The 25,632-nt window shown below is 39.4% G+C and overlaps 1 protein-coding gene across 6 annotated transcripts in view; it reads left to right on the top strand.

Moving 5' to 3' along the window:
* LOC139479948 (prostaglandin E2 receptor EP4 subtype-like) overlaps positions 1-22,175 on the top strand; it is a 75,109-nt gene extending 52,934 nt beyond the window's left edge. For 4 of the 6 annotated variants that reach the window (XM_071262887.1, XM_071262890.1, XM_071262892.1 and 1 more), the window contains 3 exons: positions 8,756-9,711; positions 17,190-17,959; positions 20,761-22,175. In XM_071262887.1, the coding sequence (XP_071118988.1) occupies positions 8,845-9,711; positions 17,190-17,959; positions 20,761-20,794 (1,671 nt within the window). In that variant the 5' untranslated portion in view covers positions 8,756-8,844 and the 3' untranslated portion in view covers positions 20,795-22,175. Of the gene's footprint in view, positions 1-2,724; positions 2,905-4,111; positions 4,244-8,755; positions 9,712-17,189; positions 17,960-20,760 lie in introns of those variants that run through there. The other 2 variants (XM_071262888.1, XM_071262891.1) reach the window with 2 other exon arrangements.
* Positions 22,176-25,632: the final 3,457 nt, after the last annotated feature.

Below are 25,632 nucleotides of genomic sequence, written 5' to 3'. Positions count from 1 at the left end.
GTTATAAGGATTACGAGCTATGGCAAGTACATTGCCCACTTTGAGCAGTAGGGCGCTGCTGTAGCCTGGTGGTTAAACCGTTGTCAAACCGAGGCCCGGGTTCGATTATACACCTGGTATTTATGAGTTAAGATATTGCTGGAATATTTCTAAAAGAGGCGTAAAACGATACACACTCACCCTCTTTGATCAGAACAGTGAATACTGATTATTTAATAATATCTACACACCTCAGGACAAAATGTTACTCAGTGACAAATATTATGTCCGATGCAATTCCCTATTTTGACCTGCACCATGTTCCCGTGGTTTTTTTTCTGTGAACAATTGCCTTGCCTTTGCATGTGCCACGACGGTGCCAGATACGCTCGCTTTTCTGTAACACCTGGTATCATCACTATTTGATAGTGATCCGTGTACACATGATATAGTCGGAATCATACAAAAGACTTTGCTTTTACCAGAGACTTCTTATGAATATGGAAAAGGTTTTGTCGCTTTTAATTCAAACTGTTTACGTCTACATCATCTCATGCATCTTACATTAACTATGGCTGATTGATTCTACATTTCTTTGACTTACACTGGCAATGTGTCCCGGGAATAAATAATTGGCGTAAATCCGTTATTTATGTTCCTTTTGTTTCACTGTGGTTCATTAAAAGCATATACATTAGCCATGTGTCTTTGGCCAAGTCGAGACAAGCTTAAACCCTTTGTTGATTATTTATGGAGAAATTGTAATTAGTCTGGATTTCCTGGTGATGGTTTTATTCCCTTTGATCGGATGTATCGTAATCTTATATATCTGGTCAGCCATGCTGTTAAGCTCATTGGGATGTGTTCTGTTGATAGGTGCCCATTTCGGTGGTCGAATGCTGGAAAGACGTCATTTGAAATTGATTTGCCGAGTCAGCATACTGACAAATAAATTATATCAAGGCCTCTTTACTTTCTCTACATTTGTACAAACTATTTATCTTCCTCTTTTTGCAGATATCTACGTTTTTTGTTCCGTTAAACTATGCGTGCCAATTGGAAACAGATTGGTTAAACTTCCATTTGCAATGTTTCTTTAACTGATTATCAGTTTAATTCTAGTCAGTTTGAAAAATAAAATACAATTTGTTTCTCCGTTTCTCCGTTGAATAGCATAAATATTTGTGGTAGATATCATATCAGTTTCAATATTCAAAGAAATTCCGAATTGTTCACGTTTGTGGTTTCAATATTTATTATTTCATCACTTTCCATGTGGAGTAGAACTTCTGTCTACTACAGATTCACATTAGTAACACTGCCGATAAACGGACATATATTAAGATATTAATAATATATTTGATGATTGAGACCAATTGTTTATTGTTCGTAATAGTAGCAATATATTTTCACACACTATAGTATTATTGTAAATAAAAGACAGTTTCGGAAAACTTAGTAAGTATTCATGCATACTGTGCATCAAAGTGTTGAATGCAAGGAGTACTACTGCACTGCTGCTAAATATTTCTTGTTACGGGGCTTTGATGTGGCCTCGTAGTTAAAGCGTTTACTCGTCATGTCGAAGGGCCGGGTTCCAATCCCCAAGTGTGAACTCATGTCTGGTCTCCCTTCAGTGATATGGCTTGAATATTGAGCGGCATAAAACCATACTCGCTCTCTCATGTTTGGAATGTAGTACACATTTCAGAACTGGAACACGTGCCTAAATTTTTAGGTCAAATATGTGTCAGTATTTCCTGCGACAGTAAGGAGCTTTTTCAGACAACACTTGAACGTTGCTTTCTTGTCTAATTCAGGCCGTAGATTTGAGCTGCAAGTCAAATACATTTACACAGCGTTATCAGACCTAAAAGTGGAAACCCTGTCAATATTGTGATAACAGGATGATTTATACCTTTATATATTCAACTAAGGTGGATACACATGTATGCTCATTGACTGCTTGAAACGAGGCCATTCGTATATAGAAACATATCAAAGGTGCATGAGATGTGTAGGCGTCTAGGCATTTAGAAAGTTACTAAGACAAAATTGTTACTGATGAGCAACTTCTTTATTACAATTGCTCATCTATAACATTTCTGTCTTAGTTACCATTCCAACTTCCAAATGCCACTCAAAGAAATTATTTAGAAAGTTAGATGATGGATAAATGTAAACGAACTGACAGATATAACGAACTTGCTTTTTTGTCCCTAAAATTTGCTGTAGTTATGCTGTATATATGCTTATAACGAACTACGGTTATAACGAACTAAAATTAGTGGTCCCTTTGAGTTCGTTATAACCGTAGTTTACTGTATTTCATGATATGTAAAACTTGTAGGGCAGTGACAATCATAGTTCAAGCCGACATGCCAACAAAAGGAGGATTTCGTTATCTGAATACATTAGCCAGGTACACAGTTCAAATGAGTTCAAGGCTGTGCATGATACGTTGGGGTATAAATCTGTTCCTTAGTACGTACTACTGCAATCGAGATTGAGACCTGATAGTTTGGGTTGACTGTACACGCGAATGCGTGTCATCGTTTGTTTAACATATTCACGGCACTTCTGTTGTAGGGACATGCATGCATGCATATTGATTCAGTATAACCCTTATGACTCATGCATGAGTAAGGTACAAGGGTACTGATACAACAAAAGCTGTTATGGTTGATGAATAGATTCGGAAGACTGGTGGATTACATAGTCGTGTCATTCTTGGTGAAACCTTTGCGGTGTTTTGATCAACTGTTTGCTCACTGCGGTTAACCTGCCTACCACAGGATACATGTAGATTAGCGTTGGGACTGGGATTACGGAGCAGCCAAGCAGACAAGAATGCAAGGGATTAATATATGTGCATTTTCTCTTTTCAACATTGAAGGAAGATATATATATCTAACTAAACACAAGGTAAAGTTACGATTTCGTTCATTTGACAGCACATTCTACATCAAAGAAATGTTAATGAATCGCATTCAATGAAATTATATATCACACAATATGTAAGAATTATATGCTTCTAACAGACGTGTATGAAATGTTCTCAAATATTATGACAGTGCTGATTTATTAGTGTAATTATTTATTAATATTATTATTCAGATATGACCTTTTACGCTGTTCATAAGCTATTGTGAAGGGTAGCAGGATCAAGATGGTCCACATTGGATTTAGGGACCCAGTCGCCTAGTTACGAGATCTGACTTTGAATTGGAGACTTGCGATCCTTTGTTTCCAGTTCCGTAGGTTGTTGGTTCAACATCAGTTCGCTCCGATTTTAAATCTTGGTCAGTACCTAACCCGTTTATGGTAAAGTAAACTCTCAAAGGTGTGTCCCGTTTGGCTTTTCTCCCACATGAAATGAGGCGTGATATCATCAACTGTATGTGTCTCGACATAGCAGAGATAAGATCTGCAATATACATGTGGTTATTCAAATCGATAAAGTTCTTCCTACTGGTGACCTACCACAAGACTTGCGTAAAAGCCCCTGAGCAGACCGTGTAGATAACGTTTTAAATACAAGCATCCTACCCAGGGGCGTTTAGAGTTGCCCCTATTGGTTATAGCAAGCATTACCCTGTGACAGGTTATTTTCATTTCACGGATGGCATTTCCGTGTTATATACAGGCATATACATCAGTGCTTTTTCCAAACTTTATAAAGCATCGCTGAGACAGTACAGGGAACGGTACGCAGGTAATCCATTGAAACAATATGACAGATCTTAGTTGAAGAACTATTACCACCATGATGTTTCTTCCTTCAGCGTTTATTTACACGTTAAGGTCAACTCGGCCCATATAGCTACTTTCCTGGGTCACCTGGAAGTCGCGCTTGGCTAACCCATTAACACTTAAACTTTCAAGTACGGTCTGTGAATTTAGCCCAAATGTTTTCTCTCAGCCTTGAGCTATGGTACTGATAAAATAAGTCAGGTATACCTTCTTCAAACATTATCATAAAACAACGGTAATAACCAGCTCGGAAACAAAGGAGGTTGTTCATTGGTTGTTTAGAATCTCCTCTGGTAGTTAAGTGGTTAAGATCAGTCTGAATCGTAGCGTATAAAGATATAACAGGTTGTGGTTGGTCCTTGCATTGGTTGTTGTGCTTGGTAGGACCTGCTTATACCTCTCATTTGCCTTTAATCGCAAAACCGATTTCGCAACTGGATAACAGCTACATAGAAGGTACTTGTAATATATAGAATACAGTGACAAAGAAGAGAGATCCACGACTTTGCAGGTATATGTGATGTTTCTTTTCATCTCTACTTCCTCGTTGTACATAAATGAATACTATGTGCATTTAACCAATAGGTAACGGACTGATTAATTACTACAAATTGATAGAGATCATTGAAAATTTGACGAAAATGTCATATCGGAGATTGATATCGATATAAATGTAGACATGAGTCAAATGTTTCATTGATTTATGCATGCCACGCTCGTACACGTGTACACGCTAAATGCATGTGCCGCAAATGATCCTCGTTCGTTGACATAATCATGACACTCGTTTTGGATACAATAATATTATATTTAACATTTGTATTGAATGCATGTAACAATTCAGTTTTATTTGGAATGATTACTTGTGCCTTTAACAGACACATGTATTTTCATCTGTTATGGTAGGAAAACGTGTGGCGGTTGGGTTTTGTCGTGTTGTGAAGGAGAAACGTGTGTGAACTTAGTTTGAACTCATGTCCGTTGAATCGGTGTCATACATACAGCAGTGAAATCCATCTTTTCCTGCTCGCTTTTCAGGAAAGCCTGCTGTAACAAGATAATATCACGTACAATACTGTAAAGTATTGTCTGAATTTAAGGAATCTCAACTTCCTCACAATTTGACTTATATGATTCTGTCACGAATATTTGTGGTTAACACTGCATGCTTAAGAAAGTGGGATACTACGAGACCATCCTGCCTACGATGCAATGTCTGTGGCTTGTATACTCGATATGGTGTTCAAGAAGTGGCATACTAAGACAATCCTTCTTTCGGTGCACTGTCGATCTGTACCTTTCATTCGATAATATGATCACTTTATAATGCTTTTGCCCCGAATTTGATAGCATATTTATAACACGTCTATAAAACCTGTATATGTTAATACTCTCATATTTATTGCACTATGTAAGTTATGCTTATCCTTTCTAAGAGGAAGCAATATTTATAATCATGCAAAATGTTCTTCAACATTCGTGTGCTATATTTTCATGTCATACCTTGTCATAGCCAAAGATGGGATTATCTAATTAAGAATGTTAAAATCATATCCAATTTACTCATTAGATACACTTAATTCCATTTTTGGTTTAGTTTCTAAATCTACATATAGTAAAAAGTCCATGTATTCGAATGATACATACTACAAAACACTGGATTCGCCATGACTTTTAAATATTTTCAATGTGGTTCAATGATCCTGATAACATATTTGGTCACAAGTCGCAATCATTTATGTACTGCTTTCATGCCAACTTATGCTATTTACTTGTTACGTGTAGCCGTAATAATTACCAAAATGGCTCCACATTATAGAACATACGTCTCTATTATATTACTCAAACCGCCATCAGAAACATTGACATTGAGGTATATTTTGTCTTCAATACATGGTTTCGTAGAATTAACTCATTCCTACATAAAAAGAGCAATGCATATTCACAGTTATATAGAATCCAGAATGTTAAACTTTAGATTTTTCAAGCTTTCCTAGTTTGACAAATCTTTAAAAAAACATTTACTCTTTATTCCTAGCCATGGTTCATGGCAGTACTTGATCTTTCTGAATCAGTTAAGTACAATAAAGTTCCATATGCACCAGCTGTAGTGTATGAATCAGTCTGTCATGTGAGAGCGACGACAGTTCATTACGTTTAATGTGTGTACTCCCGGATGCAACACAATAAAGCACGTGTATCCTGAAGCTAGCTACTGTACCACGCTTGATGTATGTGTGTAATTACATGTACGTATCTCAAGCAAATCACAGTGATTTATGTTCATGTAATGGTTTATGCCTCTCTGTATCCTTAAACCTCAGCAACCTGTTTATTTGTGTACGTGTAATTTAACCTTATCTACGCTTCCCTTTGCTTGTTTGCATGGATTTGTATTTTGGGCAGATCCAATATCATTATTTAATTCTTACAATGCTTACTCTCGTTTGTACATACAGTCAACTGCGGTTATAACGAACTCAAAGGGACCACTAATTCGTCATAACCGTAGTTCGTTATGGGCATACGTACAACATATATACACAAAATGGACGGGACCAAGAAACAGTTCGTTATATCCGGAAGTTCGTTATAAGCGTGTTCGTTATAAACGTAGTTTACTGTATGTGGATGGTCGATATACCAAACGTTCACCATTGTCCTGTTTGCTTGTTTTGTAATGTTCATATCTTTAAATGTAATACTTATTTTTAAACAATTGAAAAATGCTTTTACAATCACATGCCTAAATAATTGTACAGTGGTATTCTTACATTTGTTCTATGATAGCAAAACCCTTGGCCATGTATTTCAACTGATCCTATTATTCATACACTCTGCAGCTGGTACAGTTAGTTAACATGTTGTCACGAACTGACAGTGTTCATTCACTCTCAACGCTTCTGCTGTGCCGCTGTCATGAATAATCCATGATGCCTCCAGGTGAAAAACAACAGGTTGAATCTATTTGTGACGTCATTTCACAAACGACGCGCAACCAGAAAGGATATCTGAGGTTACATTGTTATCTTTGGTTCTCGAACTGTTATACTCCAGCTATTCCAGACGCAATTCTCTGCATCTATGGGATTGTTGTGTTTAGTTAGTTCTGTAAACATTGATGGATCATGGCGTAACATAATATTTATGCTTATTCTCCATGTTCCATTATTCATCGCAGCTCCCATGTATTTCTCTCAATTGATATTAATGTATCGTTATGCTATTTTAGAGTTGGACTCAGTTCTTCGTTGTTTAATGCAAGACGATTAGGTTGTATCATCGACACAGCCGCATTCGTCAATTATCAAGGTAAAAGTAGGAATATAGCACATATGTCTCATTAAAATCTTGATGTCACGTTCGGATCATTATGTGTTCTGCAATGTCTCAAAATACACCCATCAGAGAAATCATGTAAAATGTACGTTGTTATATGGATTTAATTGCTTGCATGATTCCGGTGGAAATAGAAAGTATACATTATACCCAACCATTACTCCGTCCCCAACTGGGAGGAACAGATGTTTACTGATCCGTGACATGATGATTTTAAAAGAAGGCTCGAGCAATAAAGCATTAATATCGCTTTTCACCTTTTTTCTTTTCTTCCTGCTATCCTATTAATGGATTTAACTATGCCTTGCACATGGTGAAAATATAGATATGGTGAAAACATAGTATATGCTTACTCCTTCATCAGGTGGATGAAGGAGTAAGCATATACTCCGAAACGTTGTCTTCCTCATAATAAAGAAGTTGACATAAACTCTCTTCCTTATATACATAAGTACATCCGATTTATCCTGATTCATCCTACACTGTCCCTACCCATTGCCCGTAAACACTGAACCCGAAATGAAACTGTTTGTTGTCATGGATGTTCCCAAGAAAGACAATAGACCTCCTCAGAGAAGTTTCAATGTTCCGAAACACCTACATGTACGTAATATTTCACCTTTGTAACTACATGCTTGCTGTTAATGAACTGACAAAGGATATCCGATATGGTATGGAGTGGCGCAGCATACAAGTTCGTGAGTTTGAAATATGTTAAGTAACACTTGCAGTAGCATTATGATTGTTAGGTCAACTTAATTCAATTTTGTAAACACAAAATTGTGTCAACGGTGCATTTATAAGTAATATTCTTTGACCACCTTCGATGTTAAGCGATACCGACGGCTACACATAAGGTGAGGTGAAATGGAGTTTGACGTCGCCACATATATGTATTCATTTTGTTCGTTTAACCTACCAAAAGAAGTTAAAAGCTTGTTGTGAGCCTGTCTGGCGCTCATCACCACGGGGATAAAACAAGGACCTGTCGCCCAGGTCTGCTAGCACGAAATAACCGGCATTAGTCCGGCATGTCGCTATGTAAGTGCAATAATCTTCAACGCGACGTCAAAGACCATTTCACCTCAACACCTCGCCTCTGGATGTGTTTGTCAGCTGAACACCGACCATGGATGGTGGACCTGTGAAATGTGTTAAAATACGTTGATGTTCACTCAAACACATTATCAAGCTCAGTCTCATTGGTCAATAGCTTTCTAAATAACCGAGAATTCATCACTTTCCTTTCTCATAAAAGCTTTCAAAAAGAAGGACAATACAATAATGCTCTTTTCATTACTCTATATGTCAATTTGTGCGTTCATGACAACGGAAAAGGGTCTTTATTAAGTTATTCGTTGACAACAGCCTGATCAGAGAAGGCTGATATCCAAAATTCATTTCTAAAACCTTTGTGGAAAGTCTAATTTATTTCCCAAGGGATGCAAGTGCCAACAGCAATATCACAGCTTGCTTCAGACTCAAGTATTGCAATGACTTTGATTTCATAATGATAACATTTTGCTTGAATACAGGTATTTCCTGTCGGCTAAATAATAACCTCAGCACTTTAACAGTTGAAGCTATTCGCCGACATGCGAATTGACATATCTCAAATTACACCATCAGACAAACCACCATTTGTATTAGAGACAGGCTATTAATCCTGGCTGTTTGATTTCAGATGCAGTAGACCTTAGTCAATGATCAGCCGCAGATGGTGACAGCTCATGCATTGAGGAACGACTCTAGATATAACTGACAGGATACACAATGAATACCAGCGAGTTCCCGTTCAGCACCCTGTCTCCAGAAGGGAAGAACATGACGCCCAATGACACAAGTGAAGCAAAATATGCCATTGGAGCTACTATCATGTCCCCAATTATCATGTCGCTGGCTGGTGTTGTGGGCAATGTCCTGGCCCTCGTGGTCCTTCAAAAGACTAAGACTGAGATAAGAAGAATGATGTTTTATACATTAGTGGCAGCACTGGCTTGCACTGACTTGGCTGGAATCCTATTGACAACTCCTGTTACCGTTGCTGCCTATATGAACCGACGAGAAATGCCAGGTGGAAAAGGCCTCTGTAAATTCAACGCCTTCATAATGGTGTGTTTTGGCCTGGCAACGCCTTTAATAGTCTGTGCAATGGCAGTAGAACGCTTTCTTGCCATCAAGTGTACTTACTTTTATTCCAAGCATTGTACGCCACAGAATGCCAGAATCACTGTGGTTGTGCTGTGGGCTTTTGTTTTCTTCTTTGGTGCACTACCCTTGTTCGGTTTCGGAGACTACACTCTTCAGTACCCGCACACGTGGTGTTTCTTAAACTTCCGTACCGACGACCTTGTGTTCGCTATCTACGGTTACCTCTACGCTGGCGTCAACCTTGGCATTGTCGTTCTGATGACGTGTTGCAACGTCTTCGTCATGATCACCTTGCTGCGAGTCCGTTACATTAAGCAACAACAGGGCCGGAACAGCATCTCAAGCAGCCTCTTGCACGACAGCTTCGACGACAGTCGGCGGATGCAGACTCAGATGAAACGGAATAAGCAGAATGATGTTGAGATGCAAATGATTTGGCTCATGTGTGCCATTACAACTATTTTTGCTGTTTGTTGGGCGCCGCTTATGGTGAGTAGAAGCTAACTCTATTACATCAAGATTATAGGTACAACACCGGTCTGTGTATGTTCGTGTGGAGGAAGTGCCTTTTGTGAGACTTTACTTTCACTGCCCTAATATCATCTTATATCGTATCTGTTCCACACAGCAATGGAACGTTTGGTCCGTGTGTGTCATCGTAATATCGTTGTGAGACTATTAATATCAAAGCTTGTCAGCATGGCAGTGGCATTGACCAAATTACCAAACATATCAACATTTGTTTGTTTGTTGTTTAAAGCCGCACTCAATAATATACGAGCTAAATGGCAGCGGTCTGTAAATAATCGAGTCTGGACCAGACCATCAAGTGATTGACATCATGAGCATCGATCCACGCAATTGGGATACGATGCCATGCATCAACCAAGTCATCGAGCCTGACCACCCGATCCCGTTATTCGCCTCTGACGACACGTATAGTTTGCTGAAGACTAAGTCTACCCCGGGTCTGCACGGGTCCATATCAATGTAATCGTTTAAAAATTATAAATAAGGTTGTAAAGTTCTAAATTTCACCCGTATGAAGTAGTACATCTTATCGTATATTTACTTGACAGTAGTGGATTGTTATTGTATCGTCCATAATTATCTATATAGTCACTAGTATATAGTAGAAGATCAATTTTATGTTGCTAAGTGCTTTGATCTCGTCACACCAAGTATCCAGATTTGAATACCCAAAAGGATACTATGTAGAAAGCCTATGTTTGCCCCAGGCCGTTGTATGGACCGCCTCCGTGGTCTAGTGGATAGAGCACTCGGCATAAAGGGAATAATACATCGGCTCGGAGTCAGTACAGTGTACTGTGTCTCAGTGCTGTATCACAACATGCACACACACAAAACGAACAAGACACACACACACACAACATGCACACAACGCACATACACAACACACACACAACACGCACAAGACACACACAATACGCACACACAACATGCACCTAACACGCACACACAACACGCACAAGACACACAAAACATGCACATTCACACGCCACGCACGCACACACCTACACACACGCATAACACACACACGCATAACACACACACACACACACACACACACACACACACACACACACACACACACACACACACACACACACACACACAAACGCATATATAAGTGCAATAATCGTGAACGCGACATTAAAATCTCTTTCAGTTCATCCAGACCGATTTATTGTTATAATATTAATAAAACATGCAGAAAACCCCATTCTCTCAAGATATTTTTATGATCTTGTAATTAAGAAATAAACGACTCGTGGTCGTTGTTTATCGTTAAATAAACACAGCAGGGAGAATAAACCATGAAGGGCGCAGCAGTGTTTTATTGTACGATACACAACGACAACGAGTCGTTTATTTCCTATATGGGATATCAACATTATGTACAGCCTATATAAGGATGATGATAAAATGTACAGGCTTTAACAAATTTACGCGTATTTTAATAATGATAACTGCCCTAATAGAATCCAACCTCGGCAATGTCGGACATGTCCATTTTGTGCACAGGTGCGTATTTCCCGCATATTCTCACAATCCTCACGTCGATTATCTGTACCTTTTCTCCCAATACTGTCCCAAGCTGTCACATCTCTCCCGGTTTTGAATGCGATCGTTCGGCTATCTGCTTTTCCCAGCAACAGCTTTGGGAAACAACTCACTAGACACTCCCCTCTCAAAACTAACGTCGTCCAATATACGCCATAAGGTTGTGAGGGCATGTTCGAATCTCCAGAAATAATGTCATGATGGAACAATGTTGTATCGTGAAATATACCACACTTCGCTCTTTATTGTTCTTTGCGATTTATCCCGTAGTTATCATTTATTATATACTTAAGTGTGAAAGACTGAGTTTTCTGAAGTTGAGATTAGTGATATTTGCATTGCAGTGAACATAACATTTGATATTTCACTTCAGAGAACATAACGCTTGATATTCACTGTTGAGAACATAACACTTTGACGGAACTTTTGCCATACAAGAGTTACCTCCCCTCAAATTGTCTCCCTTTAGCAAAGTGTTGACGTCCTTTTTACGTTAGTTCCACATTGACAAAGCAAAATAATGACAGATGGTCATTTCAGGAGTTAATATCAATCTGTTCTGTTCTCTCGAAAATGTTTCGGTATAAACTGTAAATTTGTCATTTAACCTTGTAATCGAAACTGTTCGTTCGCCAAGCGGCATTGTTATTACATGATCAGCGTGTATTCTTTCGCTTCCAACAGTGGTCTCCAAGTTTTCATGAATATTTTTTGTTAAAAGTTGATTTTGTATATAATCATATCTAAATGTATGATAATTTTCGTGACCCTAAATATTTTTGGATACTTTTGTTTATATATTTTAAGATTTTGCAAACACGAAACTACTTTTTAAGTTACTGTATCAAATACAAGGTGGTGCATCGTCCCTGTGTGTAAGGTAGGGAGAATTTACATTTCAAGGTTTTGCATTTGTAATGAAATAATTTAATTTTCAGGTAGACAACTCATCAAAAAGGATATAATAAATAGGATATTCCATGTGTCGAGTGAAATATCACGTTTCTCTCATCTCGTGACGTGGGAAAAAGAGATATTTCCACGAAAATGTCTCCTTTCCCCCTGTCAAGATATTTTACTCGACACATGGAATATCCTCTATATATTTCATAATAGACAGGATGTTTGTTATATTTATTATGAATTACTATGGACTTTCCTTACCCACCCGTGAAATCCTAGTCTCATCCCTAGTCGCATCTCAGAGGGGAGCACTCACACATTGTGAAGCGCAGCGGTGTCCTTGAACAGCATCGACAAAATGGTTTGAAAAGCTTGAATACACAAGAATATTCTGTGCAAAACTATTAAAACGTTCTTGTTTGAATTATGTTTATTTTCGGGAATTTCTATGGTCTGTCCGTACAAAGTATTTTATTTCCCCGAGTCTGTCTGAATGTTGTTTGAAGACCTAGAAAGAACTTTAATAGGGGTTTGAAGTGTTTTGAAGGCATTCATATTTAAGCGTTAAATTAAGCATGAAATTGTCATGTTTTCGTGCACTTCACTGTTAACGTTCCTGTTTGAGCTGTAATCTGTGTTGAAAGTTTATGAGTCATATCTGTAGCTGATCTACCATGCACCTTTTTGTTTATATCTGTTTGACGGGATAGGTCCAATGATTAAAGCGTCCGTTCGTCGCGCTGAGTGATAATGTGTTTGTATATCTACATAATCAAACACATTCTAGATGTTCATCGCCGTTATTGTCGGAATAATGCTGTTCAACGACATAAAACCCTACTCACCGTCTCATATCACATCGGACTTTCCTACAACATAAAGCGGGCGATCGGGTAGCCTAGCTCGTCACGCCGAAGACCCGGGTCCAATTCCCGACATGGGTACAATGTGTGAAGCCCATTTCTGGTGTCCCCCGCCGTGATATTGCTTGAATATTGCTAAAAGCGACGTAAAACCAAACTCACTCACTCACTCACTCCAACATAAAGCTTGCACTGCGTGATATATCTGGAATACTGTTCAAAGCGACATAAAGTCCAACGCACTCATGCATTACACCACGACTCCGTGTGCTATAGACTAACATCTAGTCTCTGAAATGAACATATCGTACGGAAAAAAAACGGTTGTTCAGTTATCTTAATAAAAAATATAATTAAAAGGAGCCCAGTGACTCTCTTCCTGAATACTCCTGATACTGCGGTAGTCTAGACTTGCCAAACATTATAGACTTGCATGGGCTGTATTTGATATATATTTGTATCAGGGTCTGTAAGACAGACTACGTGTGCTACTAATCGTGCTGTAACGAACAGCTGGTTAATAACAAATGCGATTACATATATTATTCTATAGGACAGTCTTTTGGGCAAAATTTATCGATTGTAGTAAAGCATGAATGATAAACTATTTTTCCTTTTGTATGGTTGTTTTCCTTTTTCTTTCAACCGTTTTTATTATCATTTTAACATAACACTTGCCATGTACAATTTGAAACGTGACACTTATTGTACAGTCATGGTGATGGTAATAAACATGATGTCCACGATACGATGTTGACCATGCGATGTGCTTCATAAACATGTTATGTCAACGCCAGAGAACAAGCAGTCTCGAACAACCTCTGAAATAGATGCCATTAGTCGTATAGCAAAATAGCGGTGACAATTATGTGAATGGATCCTTGAAAAGCAGTGGTGATACCAGGTAAAAGCATGCCCTGTCCTACCGCACCCGCCACGCACACATTTTGCGTTAAAAAAGTCAGTTGGTTTTTTTAACCTGATGCCACACAACCGTATCCTGTAATAAGAAAGTGACCTGTGAACAATTGAATCTTGACAAGACGAACAAGTGATGGGCCAGAAATTAAAGTAACACGACAGCGCATGTAATGATTTTGTTGAAACCAAACACGATTCCTTAATAATATAACAAAACTCTTTCCAAATTCATAATTATCATTAGAAGTCTCTGTCGAAAGCAGAGTCGATTTACGTTTCCGACTATATCATGAGCATGTGTTATGAATAAATAGTGAGTGAGTGAGTGAGTTGGGTTAAACGCCGCTTTTAACAGTATTCCAGTTATATCACGGCGTGTGAGCTTAATGTGGGAGGAAAGCCCGAAGTGATGCAGGTCTCAGACATTTACCACTTCGGTGAAACCCACGAGCACGGGTATGGTGCTGACAAACCTAGAAACATAATCGGGGCGAACCGGGATTCGAACCCACAATCATAGGTTTCTGGCGTGGCCAAGGGACGCAACTTTGCACAGCGAATCGCGGCGCCTTAGACGACTGGGCCACCCGTGCCCCCGAATGAATAAATAGATTATACATTACAGTTACATCCTTGTCTGTTAACAGTAAACAAAACAGTTTTTGTAATCTTAAACAAGAACAAAATAAGGTAAAAGATATGTAGACATTGGTCTATCGAACTGTGAAGGCTGTGTGACGTCCATGTTTGCAAAAATGATTATTGTACTTGATCTGGTACCCAATCCTGCACTCCGATCGAATGGACAGTTAAATACACGTGGCTCTGTTGAGGCCGTGCTGTGCATTGCAAGAGAGAGCCCATGAACATGAGATTAATTGGCAGTTGTGGGCAGTAATAGGGAAATTTGTCTCGAGACGTGTGGTTACCATTGTAATAAAATGCAATATGATAGTCCTTCCTGGTTAGAATTCCTAACGTTGTGACCAGAAACAGGCTCTCGGTGTGATTTGGAATGAGTAGCTCTGCAAGAGGCACTGAGGCATATCCATTAACGTTCGGCGAACTGTTGACTCTCATATAGAGAACGGCAATGTGTCTATGATCTTGCAGAAAGCAGTATTGCTGAGAGCTATTCCTTTATTTTCATACATTTTTAATTCAAACATCTTGCTTTAAATATCTAACTTTTTATGAGTGTGGTAGGACAGCCTAGCTAGCAGTATAATTGTAACCAAGTTCCGAAGTCCCGTGTTCGATTCTAAACATAAAGTCCATTCGTATATATTAAGGAAATACTTTATTTATTTGAAAATATATAATCGACATTTTTCTCAAGTGAATGTGTAAGACGTTATTCCGGAGTTACTTTCCGTCATCGCAATACCAGAGCATGAATCTTTGACAGGTATTTGACACTCGATAAGGCAATATGTTAGTTCGCAAGAAAACATATCCTCCTTTTGTTTCCCCGCCGTGATATGGTTTCAATATTGCTGATAGCTGAGTTAAATGCTTGCTAGCTTTCACCTGAGCATCTATGTCGTTCAAATAAGCTTAGCTGCGGGTTATGACGTCCATACGTTATGTCGTGAAGTGCGAACGTTATCTGACGGACAGCTGCGAACATGTACGTTGAATTAACAGACACGTCTGTATCCAAACCTGTTTACAGCAAATAAGCTCATTAAAAATATCCAAAGCACAATAAACGTAAAAAGGGTAAAGGACCAACATATGACATTTAAAGTCGTAATATATTTTTTAACACTGCACAAACAACTATTTTGAGGTTTAACTCTTTTACGATCTTCTACTACACTCTGTAAAACACATATACATTATTCACACAGAAAACATCTAAGCTGCGTGTGGCCTCACAAACAAAGCGCTCCTGTTGCCATCCGTTCCGTTTACTTCAACACCTTTGTCCTGCTTAGAGGTGCCCGTGTACCTTCCACCAGAGATGCATAAACAGACTTTAATTACTCCGTAATTCAAGATTACGAAACACACATTTATTATAGTAGACATGACAGTCATGTTATTTATGAACAAATGAACCCATCATAGTTTATACATGTCACATTGATATTATCAAAGAATAAGTCAACCTGTTATAGTTTATGTTTTTGAATTGGGAGGGAAGATACAGCTCAACATGCATATTTACACTAGTGGTTATTAATACACTCTCCAAAAACTATTCGAAAACAACAGCTGATTACTGAAATACAAAGTCGAGTGACGGTAATGGATAGATAAGAACAAAGAAGGACGAGGTGTAACATGACACTCAACAGAACAAGTTGGCGGTGTATTGTAAGTGTGGAAACAACCAAGAAGACAGAGGTCAGCAGAAAAAAGTAACGTTTGAGATGATCAATAATCGTTCATGCCCCCGATTGGTTTAACATTTAAATATCAACTGACTCACTTTAAGCGCCGTCAATCGAAGCAATAAATACCATGTTGTTTAAGGATTGTTTCAGCTGTGCACTTAAAATATTTACCAGAGATAGCTTGAAGTTAGATTTACGAGGACGAGGTGTGATAAGGGGCATTGTACTTTAACACTTCAAAAATAACACACAAACTTTGACATATGGTCATAAACATGCGTGAATAATAACTAACCTATGAGCAAATCTTTGTCCCGTGTTGAATTTAATGTTTCTATAGGGGTTTTTTAAATATCACCACAACAAACAGCTGTAGTCAAGTTCTGCTTACTTCCCTGATATGAAAAGGCGTATACCGAAACGTTCACATTCATCCTGGGGCGGTCGGGTAGCCAAGTGGTTTAAGCGCTCGCTCGTTATGCCGAACACCAGGGTTCGACTCCCGACATGGGTATAATATGTGAAGCCCATTTATTGAGTGAGTATGGTTTTACGCCGCTTTTAGCAATATTCCAGCAATATCACGGCGCCCCCGCCGTGATATTGCTGGAATATTGCTAAAAGCGGCGTAAAACCATACTCACTCAATCATCCTTTTTGAAACCTTCAATCTATAATCCAGTTAGCCAAGAAGAGTACTTATCTCATCTCGTTTATTGTATTGCAAAATGAATTTGAAATGTAAGTCGTATGGGGTTAATTGCATGTTATTTGCATGTTATGTATGTATGGTACCTTGTAACGTTTAATGTTCCAGCACAATATTGTTAATCTCCTAACTTTTCTTTTTCAGATTCACATCGTTATAACGCTGGCAACCAAACAATCCAATCCAGTGCTGGGATTAACTGCAGTGCGCCTGGCAAGCCTCAATCAGACGTTAGATCCATGGCTCTACATTCTTTTGAGGAAGGCTTTCCTCAAAAAGATACGTGATACTGCAAAAAAGTTTGTTTGTTCAAAATCAACTTCTTCAAAAGATGTACCGGAGTGTCGATGTAACCAATACGTGCACGTGAGACGTCAACTTTGTCACAGGAACTATTTTGTCGGGAATACAGAACCAAGTGACCCTGCCGCAAGACAAAGCTGTGATGAAGCCAGAGTTCGGTCAAACGCGCAGGAATTCCAACATGGCGCCGGTGCACTTCCGGATGTTATGAGAACTGCATCCTCAAACAATAGTGATCATCTTCCTGATGTCACAAGATCCAAAGTTGCTGCTGGGGGCATTCCAGAACTAAACGGTGCCTATGATAGTTCCTCAAATAGCCAGAGGCATCAGTCAGATTCACCAGATGGTATCTATGTCGATATATTCCGTCTTCTTCCTCCAGTTGCTGCTTCGTCAAATATTGATTCCGATGACGCCATAGAGTCAATCTCAAGGGCCAGTAACACACCAGACGCTAATTTGAATCCGGATAGTGATTCAGACGTGTTCGAGCCTGAGGAATGTTCTTCTTCCGGTATATTCAGCCTTACCCAAAGTGTGCCCAATGACCTTATCAGTGAAAAAGTTCTTCACTCCGATATCACGCCTGTCAAATCACCACAAAATAGGTAAGTGAAATTTTATAACTAAATGTTGCTTCCAACAAAACGGTTCGTCCCGGTTATGTTTATAGGATTGTCAGCACCATACCTGTGCTCGTTGGTTTTGCCAAAGGGGTAAACGTCTGAGACCTGTATCATTTCTGGCTTTCCTCCCACATCAAGCTGACGGGCGGTTATGTAACTGGAATATTGTTCAAAGCAGTGTTAAACCAAACCCACTGACATACTGTGTTTCTTTCATTCCACTTGACGTGTGTGTTTCCTCTATTCCACTTGACATCTGTGTTTCCTCTATCCCACTTGACATCTGTTTCTCCTCTATTCCACTTGCCATCTGTCTCCTCTATTCCACATGCCATCTGTCTCCTCTATTCCACTTGACATGTGTGTTTCCTCTATTCCACGTGACATCTGTGTTTCCTCTATCCCACTTGACATCTGTTTCCTCTATTTCACGTGACATCTGTCTCCTCTATTCCACTTGACATCTGTTTCCTCTATTCCACTTGACATGTGTGTTTCCTCTATTCCACGTGACATCTGTGTTTCCTCTATCCCACTTGACATCTGTCTCCTCTATTCCACTTGACATCTGTTTCCTCTATTCCACTTGACATGTGTGTTTCCTCTATTCCACGTGACATCTGTGTTTCCTCTATCCGACTTGACATTTGTTTCCTCTATTCCACTTGACATCTGTCTCCTCTATCCCACTTGACATCTGTTTCCTCTATTCCACGTGACATCTGTTTCCTCTATTCCACGTGACATGTGTTTCCTCTATTTTACTTGACAGTTGTTTCATCTATTTCACTTGACATCTGTTTCCGCTATTTCACTGGACATCTGTGTTTCCTCTATTCCACTTGACATCTAAAAGTGTAACTTCTCGACTGTGGGACATGTACCGCCAAACGGGTGGGGTTGCAATGAGACGTTGACGTAGTAGGCCCGAAAAACGACACCTAGAAAAGATCGTCTCATTACATTTATTGCAGTACGCAATAAATTCAAATCTGAATCTGTTATCAATTCCGATTTAAAGCATCTATTTTTAAAAACTGGGTCAATGCAGACCGCCTGAAAGCAAGGCGTTCTGTGAAGGGTATGACCCTAACCGCTTACCATAGGCGGCAAAGATTGATGTGGGCTAGGCCAGGCCGTTACATCATGTTCACAGACGAATCAAGGTTCGCATGCGATTCACAAAGAGCAGAAAAAGACGTTGTCGACGTAGCGGCGAACGGTATGCCAGGGCAAAAAGTCTTGACCCCATGACCGGTAGTGTCATGGTGTGGGGCGGTATCACATATGAAAGGCAAACTGATTGGGTTCTTGTGAATGGGCATTTGACAGGCCAGCGATATGTTGACGAACTTTTGCGTACTGTCGTTGTTCCATTCGGTAGAGTTTTCACAGAAATGTTGAATTGCAAGTTGACAATGCCAGACCACGTGGAGCCCAGATCGTCACCGATTATGTCCGACGAGAAGGCATACGGACACTATACTGCCATTTCCCCGCGAGAACATCTGTGGGATGTTCTCGGGCGGAAAGTGTACGCCCAGCACACATCAACGTGGCCCTGCTTTGGGTAGCTCTTCGGGCGGCTTGGCGAGAATTATCATGGGCAACCATACACAAGATAATCAACAGTATGCCGTCAGGTTGTCGTGCATGTATCGCCCAGATATTTCGTCAGATATTGATCAACACGACAGAAATTAATTTTACAGACATTTATCGTTACTACACCTTCACCTTCATTTCTTCAGTTCCCTTATTCTTTTGTCAGTAGCCGAGGTGAGGTGAAATGGGGTTTAACGTCGCGCCCAAGATTATTGCACTTATATAGCGACGTACATGCACGTGTGTGTGTGTCTTTGTGTGTGTGGATGCTTGTACTAGTCCGGACTGATGCCGATTTATAGTGCTAGCACACTGAGATACCATACCGCAGTTTAACATGAATACCCCACTCAGACACAGGATACTGACTCCGAGCCGACCAGTCCTTGTTTAAGCCCCTTGCTGCCGACAGGGTAACAACAAGTACCTTCTTTTAACGTCTTTTGGTATGACGCGGTCGGGGATCGAACCCCAGACCTTCCGCTCTCTGGGGGGACGCTCTAACACTAGACCACGGAGGCGGTCCTTTGGTCAGTAGTGACGCTCTAATAGTTAACGGTAACAAGAGACAGAATCTCAGTTTCACATGTGAAATTAATTGCTGTCTGGACTAATCTGGAAACACGTACTTAACTTTTCAAAATATAACAAACTAAAACAACAACTTTGATAATAGTTGACGTTTAGATGTATACATTACAATGTCATTATAAACATAATTACTCATGGCGAGATAAATATGCGAAAACAAATTTATGAAGCCTTTAAAACCGTCCTGTGTCATTACAGTAGCGCAGCCATCTTGTTTTCTAGTCAATATTCATCATGTGACAGGTCAATACAGATGCGTCAGTACATATGACGAGTTAATATTTGTCAGTCAGTGTCAGACACATGATTTGGTAGTCTACATTGAAATGTATTGTTTTGTCACGTGGTGCGGACTAACCAATTAAATTTCAAGATTCTTAATAGAGGTATAACAAACGTGATTAATATCTCTAAAAGAGTATTGATGTAATTTCAAAAGGACAACCTTAACTTTGTAATATTATACATTCGTCCACAGAAAGAAAAGGATAGCTTAGTTTACTTTGATGCAGCATATAAATGTCAGATTACAAAAAGGGTTTGAAACATGACATTCACATTATTCACCATTTATCTTTTTGTTTCAGAGAAAAAGCAAGACGAACCAAGTCATATACCTGATAGTTTAACCTTTTTTCCGTGCAATACGAGTGCCCGTGTATTGACCGGAGAGACGATCACAACCATTCCGGAACACTTACATGGCAACCGAGATGTGTGAAATGAACTCATTCACATTGACATTATTCAAGGACAATATCGAGTTAAAATCAACTGAACGGACACGGGTGGAGGAACAAAAGGAAGATTGTAGGTGCATGCTAATATTTCAATATCATGCTCTTTCAGTTGCTTGACGAGGTCGTTACTGCTTATGACAAGTAAACCCAAAGAGCAAAATTATTCACAATATTTCATTCTTAAAAGAAATTATCCTCAAAGCAGTTCATTGTCGCGGAATTCAATATTGTTAGCCTTCCTTTATATAGTTACAGGTTCATAATTCGTATGTGTTTATTGTGTCTAAAACTTATGACATATTACAAATAGCTTCAAATTATTTTTTCGTCAAAATCAAAACAAACGGTTATTGGTGAAATTCCCTGAATTTATCATTAAATCAATCAACAGAGTTACATACAGAATTCTCATTATCAGTCTTCATTTGTTGGATAATCTAGACGTTGGTTTAGACATGACCATGCAGTCTTTATTCACACTATTGCAACTTTTCTGTACTTATACTAGCATCTCATGGTAATGTTTATATATATGCTAGCATACGCATCGACATGTCTCAATATTGTTAATAAGGAAGGCGATAAGATCAACGTCCTTACATTTTTATTGTCCCACGTCGGGCTTAACATCTTAATCTTTTCTATCAAAGAACCTCAAAACCAAACACAGTATCGGTGCCTCAACTTAGCTCACTTCCACATGGCGCTACCAAAGATATTACTGTGGCAGTACCATAAAGCCGTGCACATTGAGACTGTAATGCAATGCTTCATTCTTACTGTGTGTCCAGCATTCAAAAATTCAAATGTCAAAGTCTATTTACATGTAAATTATTTTAGCGAGTTTGTGTTTCATCTTTACTTCTACCACTCCAGCGCATGTAATTACATGTAGCAAATGTATTCGTAAACTTTTTGAAAACTCTTTATTTCCGTTTCAGTTTTCTATTTTCATATTTTTTTAATATTCTTTCAGATATTTAAGCTATCATTTCCTAAAACTGTTGTCCAGGTTTGTTTTGTTGTTCATATGTTTCATAAGATTTAAATGGTACAAGCGTCGGAAACGTATGTTCTAAATATATTTACATAATAAGCATAGTATTACACACTTCCAAAGTACGAATGAGAAACATGATCGCCTTCATGCTTCAAAATACAATATACCTCTAATTTATATTTTGCAGGCTTGTTACATAATGTGGATGAAATAAAGACTATATTTTCCTTGAAGCACCCAGCCTTGATCTCAATCATGCCCAATGTCCTGTATCTGTGATATTATGGTTTATGTTTCATGTAATAAAGTGCTTAGCAATATCCTAGTAAGTTTCTATTTTTCATCGCAAAACGTTAACGTCATGTAGACGGTACATAACGTTACCCTAAGATCGTCAATCAACTACTCCTATGGAACTACGGGTGAGACCTGGTCACCAGTAACCTATGCTGGCCGTAAGAGGCGACTTAATGGATCGGATGGTCAGGTTGGTTGCGTGTCATTGTACCCCGACGGCGTGAATTGTTTCTCATAATATCAATCACTTTCTTGTCTGCTCCAGATTTGCATATCTAAAGGTCACATCATCTGGTTGGCCGATTGATGTGTGTGGCGTTGAAAATAAATAACACAAAATTTATCAACTGAAGCTTTCTCAATAGCGTTACGTTACACAGCATTTCCGCATATACTACGCGTGTCAATAACAATCTTAACTCTATGAAGACAGAGAAAAGATAACGAGATTAAATGTTGAAATCATATAAAATGCGTAAGTGGGCTAACTGTTTGATGATATGTACATAATATGTGTCATTTGAAGTTCCACACTGCCCTGTTACATTGATGAAAACTATACGACGTGAAGTTATTCATGGTGCATATTGATAACATTGCGGCATCTGAACATTAGGGTGACTTCAGAGAAGTTTATTTTAGGGTTGGCATATTTTGCAATATTTTTTCTCAAACTTCAGTCTTATAATGACGGAGGATGGTCTTATGTCGCCATCAGATGTACATTTATATTTATAGCGTGTAGGGAGCTGGTCAAGTAGTTGATGAAGAACTAGGAGACATGGTTTTTATCTTTGTGATAACAAACTTATTATATTCTTCATGAGGTCTTCATCTGCACAGACCGCCTCCGTGGTCTAGGGGTAGAGCGTCCGCCCGGAGAGCGGAAGGTCCGGGGTTCGATCCCCGGCCGCGTCATACCAAAAGACGTTCAAAGATGGTACTTGTTGTTACCCCATCGGGCGCTCGGCTTAGGGGCTAAAACAAGGACTGGTCGGCTCGGAGTAAGTATACTGTGTCTGAGTGGGGTATTCATGTTAAACTGCGGCATGGTATCTCAGTGAGCTAGCACTATAAATCGGCATCAGTCCGGACTAGTACAAACACACACGTACATGCACGTCGACGCGACGTTAACCCCCATTTCACCTCACATCACATTCATCTGCACAATAGCTGTTTGCTCACGAATGGTGTGGTGTAATGTAGAGTGGTGTCCCTTTAACGCACAAAGGTCCAGCCCAACATTCGCTGTGATAATGATCTTATATTTGTCACGTAATTTCCGTGCTCGTAGGTTTAACCGAAGTGATAAACATCCACGGTGAATGTCATTTAGGACTTTCGATGAGAACGCCGAGGTGACACATGGCTGCTTTTGACCATCAATACAGAATACACGTACGCGTGGATCGATGCTCATGATGTCAATCACTGGACTGTTTGGTCCAGACTCGATTATTTACAGATACGATACGATACGACAACACTCATCACCCAATCTTAATAGTCGCCTCTTACAACAAGCACAGTCGTCTCTTACTATAAGCATTGGTTGCTGAAGACCAATTCCTAACCCGGATCTTCACGGTTTTGATACGAGTTGGCTCATTTAAGTCTTCAAAATCAGTACAAGAACTACAAAAATGTATATATGTGTGAAGCATATATCTGCTTATGGTTAAAGTTAGTGATCGGACTTCGTGTAGCATTCACAGTCACTGAAACCTACAACGGGTTATTTCCTGTAGAATTTACCCAAACCCAACGTATAGGCAAACACTGCATGCAGAAAGCAGGTTACTGTGATATGGGCACATATGCATCGCCACCTAAACGTAAAATAACTAGTTGTTATGGAGAGAAAATAGTCTGTAGGGCACAAATGACAACCGCTAGTCATGCATCTTGGATATTATGCGTGGCTGATTATGAGCAGTGTTACGTCCCTTAGCTGCGCAAGGATCCGCTGGACGAGGGCTTGAATCAGTGTTTCGCCCCGATAATAACTCTTGGTTGGTCAGCATTATGTCTTACCTGTGGAGTTCACCAGAGCGTAATGCTGCGTCATATTTGACTGTCCTCACACATTAAGCATGCACGGCGTGATGTAGCTGAATTACTGTTTAAACCGGCGTTGCATCCAGCTCATTCACTCAAGGAAACCTTGAAATGAAATCGGTATTAAAAGTAAACGAACCGAAAACAGTCTATAAAGCAATTGATTTTACGAAAACCATCACTCCAAACCTCCAGGTCGCTGGGTTAGACGAGTGAGTAACGAGAAAACACATTTAAGTCGAATCAGCGATATTGTTAAAATGGGACGATTTCAATGACGGTGAGTCATCATGGCATGATTTTGTTAAGGTGTGGGGCGATCGTTATTGTGGCTTTACACTACAATAACATTGTCGGTTGGTATTATTGGCCGAGATGTTTACAATAATAAGGGACAACACGTACGCCCTCTATCCGATATCTTCACGCAGAACCGTATTCGAACACGTTCAATAACGTGAAGAAGGTCGGCGGTATCAAGGACAAACAAACCGATATCAAACGTCTGGAGCGAGGTAACATACTCTGAGGTATTCCTGGTGCCGTGTCTACTTTGTAGACGACCTCCTTAGTGGTCTCTATGATGCATCACGTGGTGAAGACGAACATTGCCAGCTGACAGATGAACACTTCACGTTGGTGTAAAGGACCACGGCTAACGAGAACACAGAAGGCGTGTGAAGTAATGAAATGGATGATGGTCATTAATCAACCAGCCCTTAAGCCGATGGCGACCTAGTACAGTCCTTAACCATTTGTTGGAAAAATATTTTTGGGGTACTTTGCGATATTCCTGAGTCTCTGAATGCGTTGCCCTGGGGTACTATCTTTCAATGTTTCCCTCTTCAATGCAACAAATGCTCTATTTTTCCGACATGTACCGCCCTTTTGTATGGTTATGGTCATGTTATAAGTTATTATGCTTTGGCCAATCAATATCACATATACCACATTCTATAAGGAATGGAGTTAATTTTCAAGTAATGTTTTAAAATCATTCAGGACATTGTGATCTAATTGCATGCCCAGCCTGCGAAACCTGATGCTAAACAGACATTAAACTTCGATTATCAGTATTCGTTATTTATAAACGTTTACCTGAAATAAAGAATGGTTTTCACGGTGTTCATTGCAACTAGTCAGTGGAGGCCTATAGGCACTGGTCAGAGTGCTCTGTGTGGTTCACATTTAAGTGATGCAATCAGGGTATTTTATGATTAATTGGTTCCCATGGTTGAAATTAATATTTCATGTTTGTTTTAATCAGCCAGAGCTCTGGCAATCACTAAGGTGTATTTTAGGGTTGGTTTTACTCGTTTATTGAAATTGAAATGCGCTTAAGTAGATGTGGATTTCTCTTT

Source organism: Haliotis cracherodii, unplaced genomic scaffold (genome assembly GCF_022045235.1).
Source record: "Haliotis cracherodii isolate W230 unplaced genomic scaffold, xgHalCrac1.p SCAF_4, whole genome shotgun sequence".
NCBI lineage: Eukaryota > Metazoa > Mollusca > Gastropoda > Lepetellida > Haliotidae > Haliotis > Haliotis cracherodii.
The sequence above is the reverse complement of the archived record's forward strand: the minus strand, read 5'-3'. Positions and strand labels throughout refer to the sequence as shown.